The sequence below is a fragment of the Temnothorax curvispinosus genome, unplaced genomic scaffold (genome assembly GCF_003070985.1).
Source record: "Temnothorax curvispinosus isolate PA1 unplaced genomic scaffold, ASM307098v1 QBEX01015512.1, whole genome shotgun sequence".
Classification (NCBI taxonomy): Eukaryota; Metazoa; Arthropoda; class Insecta; order Hymenoptera; family Formicidae; genus Temnothorax; species Temnothorax curvispinosus.
The window spans coordinates 1-16,932 of record NW_020225292.1 but is presented as its reverse complement, the minus strand read 5'-3'; the positions used below and the strand labels follow the sequence as shown (position 1 = coordinate 16,932).

Here is a 16,932-nt window from a genome sequence, read left to right as displayed (position 1 = left end):
GTCATCGACCGAGCGCGGTGGGGAGGCGGAAAGCGGCAGAGGGCTGAAGATGACCGCATTCGCTGCTCGCGTCGCGCGAGATAGCGAAGTTGGCCGACGGTGGGACCGTGCGTCGTGCGGTGGGAGCCAATCGTCACTCACGTCAGTGCGCGCGGATCGGTCGCGCGCGGTGGTAGCACGTGGGTGGTTGACAAGTGCGGTTATTACGATCGTGAGCGTTGCGCGCGTGCCGTGCTGTGCCGTGCCGTGAAGACGAGGGAACGAGCGAGACAGAGATGGCGAGCCACGACGTCGGCATCGGCGACTTCGTGTTGCTGGATGAAATCACGGTGGAGCGCGTGGTGGAGAACCTCAAGATCAGGTGTGTACACACCATTCTTATCCCTCGGAGTAATCGGAGTACCGGGCGATCCGTACTCCGTATTCCAAAACTCGTTGAATTGCAGACGCGATTCCTGACAGGTGGACGGCGGGGAGCGCCGAGCGCCTCCCCGCGCCGCGCGCGCGTGCGATTTCCTCTCGGTTCGCCGCTATAGCCGCGAGAGGGTGTGGCCTGCGCGTCGGCAGGTGGTCGCCTAGAGATAGTGAAGGGTTTACGTTCACCTTTCTGCATTCTCTGCGAACCGAACGGAAAACCGTTCTGGAGATGTTGACGTAGAAATTTTTATCGAGTTTTCATTTTTCTTTCGAGAAACGGGAGCTGTGAACTCTGATAAATAATTATCTATTGTTAATGAAAGTTAAGATACGCGCGTGAGGCAATAAAATGACTTCATATAGAGATAAGAGAGGAGAATGAAGTAACATATCTGTTATTATTCCCCTCGTTTCTCTCTCTCTCTCTCTCTCTCTCTCTCTCTCTCTCTCTCTCTTTCTTTCTTTCATATCTTTCAGGTACCTCGAATATTAAGTTCCTAATGTATCTTGAACTTGACCCGCTAACGGCGACAACGTACGGGAAGACGTCCGAGTCCGAGGTCGTTTCCACCGGACAGCCTTGACCAGTTAATTCTGGCCTACGTTTTTTGCGAGAGTCGGGCGCCACAAGGTTCCTCTTAATCGTCGCGACCAAAAGCACGACGAAGAAAATGCAAAGATTATATATATTTCCATTCTTGGAGAATCGAAAACAAGAGAGGAAATCATTACTTATACGAAGCGATTCTTGCTCATATATGTTTTGTACTTGACTGACAATGAGTCCAGAATTTGAGATAAAAAAAGAAAATATAAACGTAGATTGTTTCGGCTTTTTATTTCCCGAATGAGAAATGAATCGAAGGAAACCTTAGAAAATCCGGGCGTTTTTTATGGGATGTTTACTAGTACTTGATGTTTACTAGTGCATATTATAATTTTAATATGGGAATCAGGTACTTTCATCATATTTTCTTTTGCATCTATTTTATTTTGAATGATATTTTTAGTTCTATATGTGAAGTTACTTCTTCTTAAGGCAAATAATAGGTTGGCGAAAGAACAAAACGTGCGTTTTTCCTTGAAAAATCGTCAGATTCATTAAGATATATTTTGCACGTCGAGCGATATAATCGCGATATGCACACTCGTACGTATATCAGAAAACTAAATCTTGGAAGTATGTATATGTATAATTTACTCCTTACTATCTTTGATATTTTCCAACAGTATCATGTTTCATACTTTCGTTTTCATGTCACACGTCACAGTGACAACTTTTCCCAGGACTGTTACATCGACACTAATTATAACTTAACTGGATGTTACTTTTCCGCGTGTATGTATTACAAGCGAGGCTGTAAATAGACGACGAATAACGAGTTGGGTTGCAGCTTGCAGCAGACCACGGCTGCAGTCGGATTCTAGATGACAGCAATAAGGTGCGATCGGCCGTTAATCGACGTTAATCACAGCTACGCCGTCTTCTTCGTATCTTCGCAGACGGAGCTGTAATATAGAGAATTAAAAACGGCGATTAGCACATTAACTTAGTTAACCGAAACCATGTTGTTGCACGCCGTCCTGTCGTAGAGACAGTTATAAACGCATCTTTCTCTTTCGCAGAGCTGAAATTCCAGTTATTAACTTCTTATTCAACGAAAATTTAACGCTCGATTGTAGAGATATTTGATATCGAGGAGCGTATTTCGCTAAGCCCTAAGAATCTCTAGAATGGATAAACTATAGTTAGTTAATATTCAAGTAGGTGATCGTCTCTTCGGATTTTTATTCTATCTTGCAATTGCGAAGTTGCCCGAATTGTTTCCAAAGATAGATGACAATTCAGTCGATCGTCTCTTCGTAATAAACGGATCTTTATTCTATCATACGATTGCCAGCCGAACGGTTTCTAAAGATATGACAAGCTGGTACGCTCAAAAACAGACGAGTCACGAAGAAAATCGTCGCTTCGTGTCGCAAAAAGGAACACGTCAGGGAAACTACTCCGATTCACTTTGCGATATCGTTTACATCGCGGGGGGCACGGACGTGAATATCACATTGTGAGCAACTGACGGAAGGGACGGAAGCAACGATATTATACCTGTTGCGCGGTTACGCGGGTGTATCGTTTTGCGGATAAAGACTCACGCAACTATACGCGCGTTACGCACATCCGCCACGAAATCGCACGCACAGAGACCAGAGCACAGAGACAAGTAGCACAATTTAAGATAAAGCGGTCGTTAATCCGTATATTCTCGCCGCAATTACAGCAAGTCAACAGCTTAGGACCTTATAATTGTAAGAAATTAAAAAGAGAAGTTTTAAAATAATAAACGACTTTCTAACGCTCTAACGATAAAATCCGTGGTACTACAACTTTGTGTAGTACCAAAAAAATACCAAGACACTAAAGATCCGTACAATGTTTCCGATATCTGTAATTATTTCGAATATCTGTTCAATATATGTATGGAAATGTCGCGTCTCTCGCGCAAGCCGGTTTTACAAAACACTGAATATAAATTACATATTTTTACCTGTAAAATATCTACGCTATAGATTGAGATTCGATGTAATTCGCTCATAGCACCCGAAGGTCAATAATACACAATGCGTGACGCATATTTCTTGGAAGGCGTATATTCATGAGTGAAAATGAATTATACGCGCTCTGATTCATCGTACACTGGGATAGACATATTACGTGAAATCTCGAATAAATCTGCACGTTAGATTGAATCAAATTAAGCATGTTTAATTAAGTAGAAATATCTATTGAATAAGTTTGATAAGTGTGCAATTATAGGGATCGATCACTTAGATGAACATATCCGATCAGATATATATTAGAGAAATCAATTATAATTATCTAAAAACGGCTAAGTTAATGTGAAGAATATATGTAATATAAAATATTTAATTTTTAACAATAGACTGAAAACTTCAATTACGGTTTGAAAGATCTGAATTATATAAATTTATAAAAAGGAAAACGAGACTTTTTTTCAAATTGTTATAATGCAAGTAAATTACTAAGCATTCTTGTTTAACGTTATATCGTTATATCGTTATAATCCGCGTAGAAAATATTTTCTGGCGGTACTTACTGTCATATCAGCTTCATTTTGTGTCGCAACCGTAGACTAAGCACATATCTTTTCGAACGATTCTGATACCTTGTGTCGTGTGTCGTACTACTCACTTTACTAGAAAACGGGTTTGCCTGTTATTTTTTCCTCCACGGTTCGACAAAATCACTGATACTCCGACCGTTCGCTAAACTGCAACTTTCACGAGAAAGAAGCAAAAGAACGTATCGGGAAAACGTACACATGAAGTTCTTACTTTTATTTAACTTTAAGCGTGACTGTCTGAATCATGCTCGTGATAAAAAAAATCTCTTTTTTCAGGAGCAACATCTATGAAATTATTTTTAATGTAAAACGTTATTATTTTCTCTCGGCAGCTTTAACGGTTTCACTAAGAGAAAGATTCGGAATTAGAAGTCTCTCAAATGATTATATTGTGATAACAAATAATTAGTTGCAGTATAATTCAGAAAGGATATATAACAATTAAGGAAAGAGTCTCGGCTCGTTCTTTAACGTTTGCTTGCTGTAAGATCTCTATTAATTTAATATTTTGAACTGTTATTCAAACCTTCAGTTTACCCTTTAAAATTAAATACAATATTGACTGATTATCCACGATTGAGCTGCTACATAGGTAACATTTTATTCTTACCGATTTATGTCATCATTTCAGACGACGACTCATGTCATCCGCGACGCTGACGCGAAATGAGGAACACACGAGAGACAAGCTCGTTTAGCGGTAAATGCTCGACGAGAAAATGAGCGTTCGAAGACGCGTATCCTCGGATACACGCGACGAATGTATGCGTCTCGTGTAATCCTTATCGGGGCTCGTGCCGGCGATGAGTCATCGTCATCCTCGAATCGTTGCATAGTTTTCGGATTGCGCTTGCGTCATTTCCACGAAATTCAGCCTCATAATGGTCAATGATATGAATAATGCGATATAATAATTATTATAAAGGGTTTTAATAATAATTATTATAAAGGGATTTTATCTGGATTTGTATTTCTTTAATTTGTCAGAATACAGCGCTTCTTTTTAAATATATCGGATATGTAAATGTTAGAATGAACGTTAAAAGTTAAAACGTTCTCGTACATCAAATATATCGTTTTAAATAATCGTTTCTCGCTGCGTGTAGAAAAATGATTATTTGCACTAGCGAGCGCGCAATTGTTATCGAAGTAACGACAAGTGACTCATTATGCTTCACTAATCCCAAAGTCGATCTCTTGTACGGCCGATAACACTTATCTTTCGTTTTCGTGGATATCGAATGTCTATAATTTCCACGGAACCGTAAAACTATTTATTACGAACTAACGAACAATTCCCTTCCAAGGAAACTGACAATGAGTACTTTATCGAGTTTTGCGGCTTGCATACATATAGTATAAGACTGCTTACGTTGTCTTGGTTTCCTGTAGAACATTTTTATCAAGATTTCATTTTAATATGTTGAATTTGCTTAGAAAACCCTAACTTTGATTTATTTTAGTTAATTCTACCTCACATCTTTTTTTAATATATTATTCTTGTTGTATTTTGTTGCAGATTTAACGGGGGAAAGATTTACACGTACATCGGCGAGGTCTGTGTGAGCGTGAACCCTTACAGGAGCACCAATATTTACGATGCGGACCAGATTAATAAGTATAAAGGTATACGATCGAAAAAATATTAATAATTTTCGCTTCGAGGTGAATATTTGACTGGTATCGAGGCGATTAAAATGTATGTACACATTTAAATAATTTTCGACGCTCTTATCTTTAAAAATTATTTCCAGGGAGAGAACTGTTCGAGAACCCGCCGCACATTTTCGCGATCGCGGATGCGGTGCATAAGGAGATGAAGCAACAGGGCAGAGACACTTGTATAGTTATAAGCGGCGAGTCGGGCTCTGGTAAAACAGAAGCTAGCAAAATCATAATGAAATATATTGCCGCCGTGACCAATCTCAGCGGCCAGCAGGAAATCGAGAGGTACACGTTGTCGATTGGAATGACAATTAGTATCAGCTTTCGCTATCTAATCTGTCTAGCGCGAATCTCTATAAGCGATAAGATTAAGTTCTGTTCGCTGCATTTTTGGAAACTCTCGTGTATTACTCAATCGCGCAGCGCTTAACGTAAAATAGAGATTTCGTTGATATGATACTGAAAATATTTTCATTCCATAGGGCGGCTAAGCGTGATAAAAACGATTGCGCATCTTTTCAGGGTGAAGAACATTCTCATTCAATCGAACTCGATATTGGAGGCGTTTGGTAACGCCAAAACAAATAGAAATGACAACTCGTCGCGTTTCGGAAAGTACATGGACATCAATTTCGATTTCAAGGGAGACCCCATCGGCGGCCACGTGACCAATTACCTTCTCGAGAAATCGCGGGTGGTCTATCAGCAAAAGGGAGAACGCAACTTTCACTGCTTCTATCAGGTTCCGTTCGCTCGCACTCGCTAATTTCACGCTTAAAACTTCTCGTCGCGCGAGATTGGAATATAAATCGCTTGCAAATATGCCATAGCAAAAATATGTTTAATTTTTTAGTTACTGAACGGCTGCAGCGAGGCCGAATTGAACAAACTACGTTTGGTCCGTGACCCAGCCGCTTACTACTTCATCGGCAATGGAAGCAATAACAAGACAACTACTTCCGACAGAAGCGACTATAAAACTGCTTGCACCGCCATGTCTACCCTCGGATTCTCCACGGCCGAGACGCAGACCATATGGAATATCGTCGCTGGTATCTTACATTTGGTAGGTAATTGACATAAAAGTAGAATGCTTTTCTCAACATTAATGCTTTATTTGTTCCTACAATATGTAGCTACATACGCGATTTCATGTGATTTATTTCTTTGTTACTTTACAGGGTAACATCACCTTCAGGCTGGACGATGACAAACTTATAATCGGAAATAACAGTGCTTTAAATGACACCGCTAACTTATTCTCCATCAACTCGAAAGATCTAAGCACTGCTCTCTCGCAGAGAGTCATAGCGGCGGGTGGAGAAGTTATGCAGAAGACTCACACTTTGATAGAAGCCGAATATGGCCGAGATGCATTAGCGAAAGTGCGTTCAAGTTATTCGTTTTCGTATAGAGTTTCCTACGATCTAATTAACATGTATTGACAAAGATTTTTATGAATCTTTCAGGCTGTATACGAGCGATTGTTCACGTGGATAGTGTCGCGCGTCAATGGATCGATCAACGTAAATAACAGTGACGACATGAAGAGATACGGAACGCTGATCGGCGTGCTCGATATCTACGGCTTCGAAATTTTTGACATAAATAGCTTCGAGCAGTTTTGCATCAATTATTGCAACGAAAAGCTGCAACAGCTTTTTATCGGTGAGTATAAATTAATGCTTAATATGCGCGGGAATACGTCGGATTGAGAGACATAAGATTCACAATCGTAATTACGAGCATTATTTTGTCGCAGAATTGGTTCTGAAACAAGAGCAAGAAGAGTACCAGAAGGAAGGGATAGCTTGGCAAAACATTGAATACTTTAACAATCAGATCATTTGCGACTTGGTCGAGCAAGCTCACAAGGGAATGATAGCAATCATGGATGAAGCTTGTCTCAACGTCGGGAAGGTCACGGATGAGGTAGTTGGAAGATCTAAAGTTTTATTAAGCAGAAGATTCTCTTGTGAAAAATACACAAACGCCTTTTTCTAGATTCTTCTCAACGCAATGGATAAGAAGTTAGTGAATCATAAACACTACAGCTCTCGACAATTAAAACCGATGGACAAAGAATTAGAACACAGAACGCAATTTAAGATCAAACATTATGCGGGCGATGTGATTTACAATATCAATGGTTTCCTCGACAAGAACAAAGACACACTCTTCCAAGACTTCAAACGTCTTCTCTATCAAAGCAAAAATTCTGTAATTAGCAAAATGTGGCCTGAGGGTGCCCAGAACATTTTGAAGGTAAGAAAGATGGTCGCTCATACATATGTTGAACCATATTACAATCATATTTTTAATATTGTATGTAGATACATGATTTCAATTATTTGAAAAAGATCGTATCTAAAAAAATCTGCGCATTATTTATTTTAGACGACAAAGAGGCCTTTAACTGCTGGCACCATGTTCCGCAATTCTATGATTGCACTGGTGAAGAATCTAGCGAGTAAAGAACCTTTTTATATCAGATGCATAAAACCAAACGAGGTAAAGTCTCCAGTTGTATTCGATGAGGAGAGAGTAAACCATCAAGTGAGATACTTGGGACTTGTGGAGAACATATTGGTGAGACGGGCTGGTTTCGTGTACAGACAACGATACGACAGATTTCTGAAAAGGTATTGAATCTGTTAGAATGCAGTAAAATTAAATAACAAAATGCTTATTCGAACTGATATAATCATCGGATAATTATTGAACAAGAATTAAAGGAACTAATAAGAGTAAAATAAATAAAAGAAAAACAAAATAATGTGTTTAGAAAAAATGAGCAATGAGAATTAGGTGGACGTTTAACTTTACGAGTTATGAATTTTTTTTTAATTATTGAACGATTAAATTATAAGTGTTTTAAATGCAAAGTTATGGAAATAACAATAAATTTAATTTTTCGGTTTTAGATATAAAATGATATCACAATACACATGGCCAAACTATCGAGGCGACAGTGATAAGGATGGCGTACGCACATTGATGGATGAGAAGAATTTCTCGGACGATGTTAAGTACGGGCACACGAAGATATTCATTCGCTCGCCGCAGACTTTATTTGCGTTAGAAAAGGTTAATTGGCCTAATCTGGATTTCATATATCGCGACAATATTTACAGTCAGTGAATATTGATTAATTATTTTGTTCGCAGATGCGCAGCGACTTAATACCAGGTGTCGTAATTCTCTTACAAAAGCAATGGCGAGGATATCTTTGCCGTCAAAAGTACAAGAAGATGAAGGCCGCATTAGTGCTGATGGAGCATTACAGAAGATACAAACGACGCGTGTATATCAAGCAACTCGAACGGACATTCAAAGGCGCCAAGAATCTGCGAAATTACGGCAAGACTTTACCATGGCCGCGCGAAAATTTCGCCGTGAGACACGTGGTGCCCGCTTTGAGAAATATGTACGCGAGGTGGTGGGCATGGATGATACTCAGAGCGATTCCTCGGGAGGATTGGCCGCAACTTCGATTAAAGGCATGGCAATTTTCGCCGTTTATTCTATCTCTATTATCGCAACTTGAGAAAGCTAATAAAGATCGAAGATCAGAGAGTTAATAAAGATCTTTCTGCCAGTTAAAATAGATTATCAGTAGCTCGATGCGATTCGATTAATTATACCATGAATTTGTTTTACAGATGGCCGCGGGTGCTGTGTTGCGTTCGAAGCGATCTTACTGGGGTCAAGACCGTCGTTGGGAGGGAAACTATCTGTCCAAGCCGGACGAGAATTCTCAAAGCGACGTTTTCAATTCTTCGATAAACAACCTACGAAATACCGACCACTTCAAGACCGTTCTGTTCAGCGCATTTATTAGGAAGACTAACAGGTTTTTTATTTTGTCAATAATCTCGTGATAAATAATGATATTATGATCGTGATAATATGGTAATCCAAGAAATAATACAGGTTCAACAAACCAGCGGATCGCGTTTTGGTGGTGACGGAACATACTGTGTATAAACTCGACGGCGTCAAGTTTAAGAACATGAAAAAAGGTATGCCGATAGCGGAGATCACTGGCCTAAGCGTTTCGCCTGGAAGGGATCAGCTTATCACAATTCACTCGAATCGTGGAAACGATTTCATTCTGTCGATCATCGCCAAAGACGACAGAGTCGGAGAGCTGGTTGGCGTGCTGAGCAACCGATACTATCAGTAAGTCGTCTCGAAAATATTTTAAAAACTCAATATCTAATATGCGAATGCGTTCTCTAGATACATACCGTATAAAATATTCCTGGTCTCTGAAAATTTTAATGAACAGTTCAAGCGAATTTCGGGGTGTACCTTTTTTATTTATTTGCAATTTTATTTGAAAGAATCTGGCAATAAAGTCTTTTTTTTCTTGGATAGGCTGCGTGGTGCCGATCTACACGTGACAGTGGATGTGAAGTTCAAATGTATGCTTGGCAACAAGAGCAGATTATTGCACATTGAAGTGATGCCTGACTTGATCGAGCCTACATTCAAGAAGGACGGTAATCAAATCATCTATGCCATTCCACCGTCGGTGGGCATCATCGATAGTGTTAATACAAGATTCGTAATAAATCCGCATTGATCAGTTTATAAGTCCGACGACTTATTCGAGACTGTATTATAAAGACATATATTTTTTGTCAAACGTTCCGCCGTGCGGTTGTTCTACATTCAGCGATTTTATGAGACAATATTCAGTACTCAGAGTTCGCATTTGAAAGTTTTTCCCAGTTGAATCATTTGTTTTTACATATTTTTCATGTAATATTAATCACGTTATGACGAATGTCAATGTAATGCGAATTTTACTGTGCTGAAAGTTCGATCAATGTCTATGTATATCTGTTGCGTAATCAAACGTTTAAATTAAATATAATGTCCAAGTTCTCGTTACATAATATATTATGCATATATTATCATAGGCATATATCATATATTATTGCAGACATATGACCGGAAATTCAAGCGCAGGTTTCTTTCCGTGAAAAAAATTTTGACAAGAACGTTATAATCACGTTTTAAAAACATTATTGATTTTTCTTCAATAATGTTATACAGCATTATAATTTCTAATTTCTCATTATAACTTCTAGTTATTTTTCGTACTTGTTCTACGTTTCAATAATTTTAGTGAAGAATTATTTTTAACATTTTTCGAGTATTTCTTAGTAGACCTAAGAAGTTTGAACTTTCGTCAACTTGCGTGCCTGCATAATAGATATACTTATGTCAAGAGTATGTAAAAAGAAAAAAATGTGACAGTACAAGTTAATTACATACACGTGACATATGCGAGTCACTTGCGTAGCGTGAAGCATACGAGAAACTTGATAAATTCTTTCCGTACGCTGGTATATTCCATCGGGTATAGCGCCCACGACGCATTTCTCTGTAAATACTCTTTAATATATTAATATTATTAGCTTGTAATGTGCGGCGTGAGAGAGGACGAGACGTAAAATCTACGAAAGTGAGTTTCACCGGGGGGGGGGGGGGTATAACAGTGAATGCGTAATTTATACAAGATAACTTAAACGTTAACTCATAGAAAGTCATCGAGTTGTCCTTTTCTCAAAGGAAAGTGCTACCGACGTGTTACGGTGATTATACAAAACGTTTCTTATTAACCGCAATGTGCCGTAAGCTTGTGGCCTTTTACTTACTACCAGATCGAAATATTTTTTTAAAGATTTTTGAAGATTTTTTACATAAATAAATACAAAAAGCACAGTACGATAAAACAAATATATATAAACTAAATATATATTACCGTACACCAGTAGTGCCTGCTAACTCGATACAAAATATAACGAAAGTTAAATGCGTCCTTTTCCAAAGAAAGTTTTGGATCTTTCCGTGTACTTAGATTTAGAGACTGTATAGGAATATATATATATACATACGATCAAGCTTAATCAAAATATATATTATTTGACGATTATTTCGCCATTACTTCGATTAACATGCGAAATTGTTATACATTGCCATAGAATCCGTTAATCCGGTATTTATGCATTTATAAAACATTCATTAAAAACGAGCTAATTTTCTTTTATTTATATATTCGAACAGAATTTACTTCATTTCCATTGGCAATTGTAATCGTGAAGTTAGAAATGTGCCATTGTTAGAAAATAAAGTGGAATTTTCATTTTATACTCCTTGTACGTTCCCTTTACTTTTCCTTATACGTTTCTCGTGTCTCGTGAAAACGCCGCGTTGTTTCACGTTATCACTTTGACATACTTTCAATATACGCAATATATAATATAAAAACCATTTGTATTATTTTTTTATTGTTGAAAAGCAACATCTTTATACAAAACAGCAGTTACACTAGTCAATCCGTTGATACATGTAGATGTATCCTAACTCTTTCGGCGGATTTTCCGATAAAGCGACCTGCAATAATAAATTTGTGTAAGAAGAGAAATATCAAAGTTTTCAGAAATAATAATCTTATAAAACAAAGATCAAGAAATAACTGTCGTACTTTTTCGTCATTAAATATCACCCATCGGTCTTCCTTCAGCAAGTGACAAACGTAATGGCCTACCATCGTCGATGTGCCCATATGCGATATAAAGCCCACTAATTTGTATCCTAAAACACGGAAACGCTTAAAACAATCGAAAAGGTACATTCAATTCCTCTCAACAATGCTATAAGCTTCATAAATTCCGATAATAATTTAGTTACATTATTTCTAACTTCCTTTATTTTCACTTCATTTTTGTCTATTTTGGCATGTCGCGTCCGTATTGTTTATATAAGAGGCCATATATTTTCTCTCGAATTATTGATATTACAATTCGCAGTTTGAAAAATACATATATTTGTGACTCACGACTGCTTCCGTCTTTGAATGACTCCTTCGTTGGCGCCGCGGTACCGTCCGTTTCCGGGGCGTCGAGCTCGGCTTGGTGACTGAAAATCCAATCGGCCGCACGCTCCAGATTATTGTTGGTCGCTTTGAGTGCCTTCGTTGCTTGCTCCCGCGTAAAGCCCATGCTCATCACCATTTCCAAAGCAGCTCGATCTGCCACAAACTTGTCTTCGCCTAAAATCAATCAATCAGGTAAAAAAAATCGCTCAATCGACTACGATTCAACGCTGAAGCGTGTCAATTTACCAGACTTAACGTCGACTCCTGGTGGCACGAATGGCTCGTCGAAATCGGAATCTGCGATGTGCTCCATCACCCAATTGGTCGCGGCCTCGAGGCTGCGGTTCTCCGTGAAGTACAGGGCTCGCTTGCACGCGTTTGGTGAAAAGCCTATATCCGTCAATTCCTTCAGAAGAACCGTGTCGTAGACAGGCGGCGGTGGTTTAACACCGTCCGGCAACAGTTCCTCGCCGGGCTGCAAACCGTTTCCACGTAGAAAACTCAGATCCACTGTGTCTGGCATCTCTACCGCTACGTCCAGCTTGATGGACGTCCAGTCTTCCTTCATGGTGAACTTCTTTAGATGGATCAGCAAGTAATCCGGAAAGCTGGCCAGTCTGGTGGTTCTAAAAAGATAGTAACGTGAAAAGAATTTGTTGTGAAAAATTAGATCTGGTCGATTTTTAACGATTATATGTAGATAGATAAGTAGAATACTCAGAGAAATGTAATAGATTATAATATTATTGATTGCTGAACGGAGTTAACGTGTTCGATATAATTATCAAGTAAATGGAACAACGTTTAGCCATCGGTAGCTATAACGATATTTACTTGTGTGCTATCGTCTTCTCGTTCAATGCCGAACTGTAAAACTGTTCCACAATTTCCGTGCGACTGAAACTTTCGAGGCATGACGACAATTTTATACGGGGTCTCACGATAGTACTGGAATCTAGCTTCTGCTCTTTCGCCTCGGCTTCCTTCTTCTGAGCCTCGTATGCAGCTACCTCGTCCTTGATTAGTCGCTTCATTAGTTTTAATTACTCTTCGAAAAAATTATCAAACGTGTTTGAATATACGCACCTTATTCACAGCCGCGTTCAATGGTATCGGCAGTGGCAGGATGTATTCCGGCCGACTGGTGTACTTGACTTTGTTGGATTTGCCACACTGGTATCTCTCCTCGACTTTGAATTTGAAACATTCCGTGGGACACACCTCGTGTCGATTGTTGCGCTATCAATAAATTTCCCCGATTAAAATCTTCGGCTTAGCTTAATAATAGATTTAACAGTGCATAAAGAAATGTTCGATTACTACTGAAAATGAAATTAATAATTACATTGAGTAAATTAATCAGGTAAAGAAGAAATTCCTGAGCATCTTGTTGTCGATTTGAGAAGAAATCAGCGTTTCCGCGACCGATCAGGACCTTAAACATCCGTGGCGGAATACCTTGCCGCGACTCGTCGTCCGTGCCGGATTTGCTCGGTTGATCCGAGTATTTACCAGAGAGTAAGCCGATACCCAATTTCGCCCTAAGGAAATTAAGATTTTTTGGATTATCCTTCAGAGTTTTAGACAATCGCTAAATACTACCTTATCGAGCATCACTGAAACTTACATTTGAACATTAATGTCCGACGCCGGGTCGTTGTAATTACTAGCGAATATTCTTGGCGCTTTCTCCACATATCTGAAATTTACCGGCAATTACTAGATGTCGATCTTATAACGTTCCTTTTATCAGAGAGACTCTACTAGTCCTATGTACGGTAGAAGCAAAAATCATTTGTGAAAAAACGGAAGCGCATCATAAAGAATTTTACGCACCTTTTAACGAAATCAGGAATAGTGAACAGCATTTGCATGACGCTGTTCAGGTAACAGGAATTTCCCAGATTGGTCAGTCCGGTGTAGCCGGGACCGTACAACGGTGTTAATTTGCTGGCCGCTTCCTGAAGGGAGACCCATTCGCCGAACTTTTGATTAAGATCCAATTCCAGTTCAATCATCGACTTGTCCGTTTTCTCCATCTGTGAGATGTTGATGCCCCAGTGCGATAGATGCGCTGCCAGATTTGGATCATCCACCATGTCGTCCTCGTCGTACGAGAACACGTCGGCCTTACCGCCCTTCGTGATCGTGCCTAGTTTCACGGTTAGAGGATAACCGGTTGCGCGGTAGTGTTCCTCGGCATGACCGTTGCCGCCACTTCCGTCGTAAAACTTGCGACCGCACAGTACGCTGCCGTCGGTCAGATTAAGCCAGAGATTCTGCGTGAGATCACATTTTTCGCACTTCCAACCACTAGGCGGGATTTTTTTACCGTTGTCCAGCTGTTTCAGAGTCGCGGCGTGTCTAAAAAGTCCGACAAACTTGACATTCTTGCTTGAAACAAAGATTTCTATTCAGATAATTAAACGTTATTTCAGTAATTAAAAGAAAAGTTTCATATTTTCTGAATTTAAATGCTTATAAATTCCAAGTGATAACTTAAAAGCAATATAAAAGCGTTTAGCATATTGTAAAGCACATTTGTGATAATAAGTAGCAATACTCTCTAATATTTGAACGTATAATTTAATAGATATGTGAAATTAATCAAGATCATCCAATTAATAAATTTTTTAATAGTAAATTTTAATAGACTCACTTTGACTCCGTCCTGACTTCTCCGTCCCACATGTTAGCTACGGCTTCTACCTGTGCCACTGCCCATGCGCCTTCCATTTGTAATACAGTTTTAACTGCCTGTTCCACCTGCCAACAGTATTGTGTATTTTAAATATTATCGATTATACATAATTTCACAGATAAGTCCTACCTTTTCGGGCAGATCGCTCGTGGGATAAGCGATAGTAAGGAAATCAGGTAAAATGACTATCTGGTAGGTCTCCTCATAGATATACTTCTGCTGATCAGGCATGAATCCACCAACTGTTCCTATCGCCAATCGCGTGATTTTCTTCTCAGGTCCATCTCCCTGCTCCTCAGACGGAATCTATAAAAAATTTTATAGATTTCTGAATTCAGATGTGAAAAATTATATCTAACAAATCTCTATTGCCAATGTGATCTATTAATTATTCTTATTAACAAAAATTAAGTCTCGTTTGAATAAAAGTGTAATTACACATCAAATGCCAATGCGAATGATAGCGTTCGTTAGTACATTAGTATCGACAATTTAATTAGTATTGGCAATGTAGCTTAGCACTTGACAGAAGTCTTATATATGGAACGTCTTGGTTATATTAATTATATCGTATTATATTAGCCTTTAAAGATAAAAGTTGAAACAACTTTTCCACAAACGTGTCACAAAATTGTCTCTGCAAACTGAAATTACCTCCTTCTTAGTACGCTTAATATGAAGGTACACAGGATTGCCGGTGTTCTCATAATACCGGGTGACATGCTCCCGTCCGAAGCCCAGGAAGGTGGTGAGACTGACGTAGAGGCCGGTAGCCGTGTCCTTGGACAGAGAAAATATTTTTTTCAACCGATAACGATCGCGCCCGACAGTCTCGTAGGGGGACAAAGGACGAGGGATAATCTTACTGGCGTGTCGAAGGAGTAAACGCACTCGTCCTTGTATATCCTGTCGCCGGCACGCGGGACATTGATCTTATCCAGGTGTTTCGTTAACTCCGTCAGCTCCATGGCGAAAAGAGGCAGTTTGCCGGATTTGTTTCGGGCTCCGGCCGAGTTTCTTCTTCTTCCTCTCCTCCTCTCTATCTCTCTTCTCTCTTCCTCCTCTGCCGGCTGCCCTCTTCGACGGGACGGGACTTCACGGGACGGGAGTCAGGCAGTCAGGGAGGGAGTGCAAGGTGGTGCAAGGGAGTGACAAGCCAAACTCCGGATCGCTCCCGAAGGCCTCGCGCGGTAAAAGCGCGAAGCTCCTGGAATATCCAGGGCTGCCAATGTCGAGATTGTCAAGAGAAAGAACAAAGAAATTCTCCGCATAGGTTGTCCGCGCGCCCTCGCCGCCTCTCCGCGCCGCTCGTGACCATGTGCAGAGAGAAACCTGAGAGAGGCCATCCCGGCCTTTTTCGTGTGTTGCTGTGTTGCATTTTCCGACGCGCCGCCTGAGAAAATGCAACTCAACTACGTCGTATCGCTCGGTAACCGCACATGGTTTGCGTCCGTGCTAGGTTCGTGCCGAAGCCGAACTAGCCAGCTGGAGGGGATATTCTGGCCGCGGCGGCCGCGCTTCCATCTTGCGTATTCCAATTAATAACGAATTACAATAATTAAAATTACAAAATTAAGATTACATTCTTCAAAATTATTACGAACTTTGTATCTCATAATTTTGAAAAATATAATCGTAATTTTATAATTTTAATTTTCAGATAAATGTCAAATTTTGCAAGCAAGAAGCTATTATTTGAGCGTTGATTCAAACCTTCACATTTATGTGAAATTTATAATAATTAACGATAATTTTTAAAATGTGAAATTCTATAGATAAAGAATAAACACCGTTATTATCTATTAAGAAATCGTCTTATGTTGATTTCGTATAATATATCCGGCATTAGTATCATACAATTTCAAATTTATTACACGTTTCCTTATAATTCCTTATTACAATATAACTTTCTTATAAATAATGTTACATATGGACGGGTAAAAGCCATAGTGGTGTAAGTCAAATTTTTGAAAATATTGTCTTGTATGCATAGATGCAATTTATATATTGTATAAATTTTGATCGCATATAAAGCTAAGTAGCGAAGCACCTCGCGAGGTAGAGGAGTGTTTCGCGAGGCAAGGGAAGCATCTCGCGAGGCAAAGGAGCGTCTC

The 16,932-nt window shown here is 39.5% G+C and overlaps 2 protein-coding genes and 1 long non-coding RNA gene across 4 annotated transcripts; 1 reads left to right on the top strand and 2 right to left on the bottom strand.

Moving 5' to 3' along the window:
• The first annotated feature begins 144 nt into the window (after positions 1-144).
• LOC112465769 (myosin-IA) lies at positions 145-11,389 on the top strand. The gene is made up of 15 exons (XM_025033490.1): positions 145-361; positions 5,080-5,186; positions 5,315-5,510; positions 5,748-5,967; positions 6,079-6,291; positions 6,407-6,610; positions 6,695-6,893; positions 6,988-7,157; positions 7,230-7,490; positions 7,623-7,867; positions 8,150-8,312; positions 8,393-8,725; positions 8,888-9,078; positions 9,159-9,407; positions 9,606-11,389. The coding sequence occupies exons 1-15, from the start codon at positions 276-278 to the stop codon at positions 9,811-9,813; spliced, it is 3,045 nt and encodes a 1,014-aa protein (XP_024889258.1). The 5' UTR covers positions 145-275; the 3' UTR covers positions 9,814-11,389.
• LOC112465773 lies at positions 379-4,380 on the bottom strand. 2 transcript variants are annotated; one of them, XR_003042058.1, is made up of 3 exons: positions 4,171-4,380; positions 3,534-3,713; positions 379-1,926 (listed from the first exon to the last, which is right to left on the bottom strand). It is a non-coding gene; the product is annotated as an uncharacterized LOC112465773 (long non-coding RNA). The 2 variants fall into 2 exon arrangements; XR_003042059.1 differs by lacking the exon at positions 3,534-3,713 and having other exon boundaries at positions 379-616; positions 899-1,926.
• A 107-nt stretch (positions 11,390-11,496) lies between the features above and the next one.
• Positions 11,497-16,117, bottom strand: LOC112465771 (ubiquitin carboxyl-terminal hydrolase 5). The gene is made up of 13 exons (XM_025033492.1): positions 15,685-16,117; positions 15,473-15,598; positions 14,948-15,124; positions 14,777-14,883; positions 13,954-14,481; positions 13,745-13,816; positions 13,463-13,658; positions 13,204-13,356; positions 12,952-13,133; positions 12,364-12,743; positions 12,079-12,291; positions 11,725-11,834; positions 11,497-11,633 (listed from the first exon to the last, which is right to left on the bottom strand). The coding sequence occupies exons 1-13, from the start codon at positions 15,784-15,786 to the stop codon at positions 11,568-11,570; spliced, it is 2,412 nt and encodes an 803-aa protein (XP_024889260.1). The 5' UTR covers positions 15,787-16,117; the 3' UTR covers positions 11,497-11,567.
• Positions 16,118-16,932: the final 815 nt, after the last annotated feature.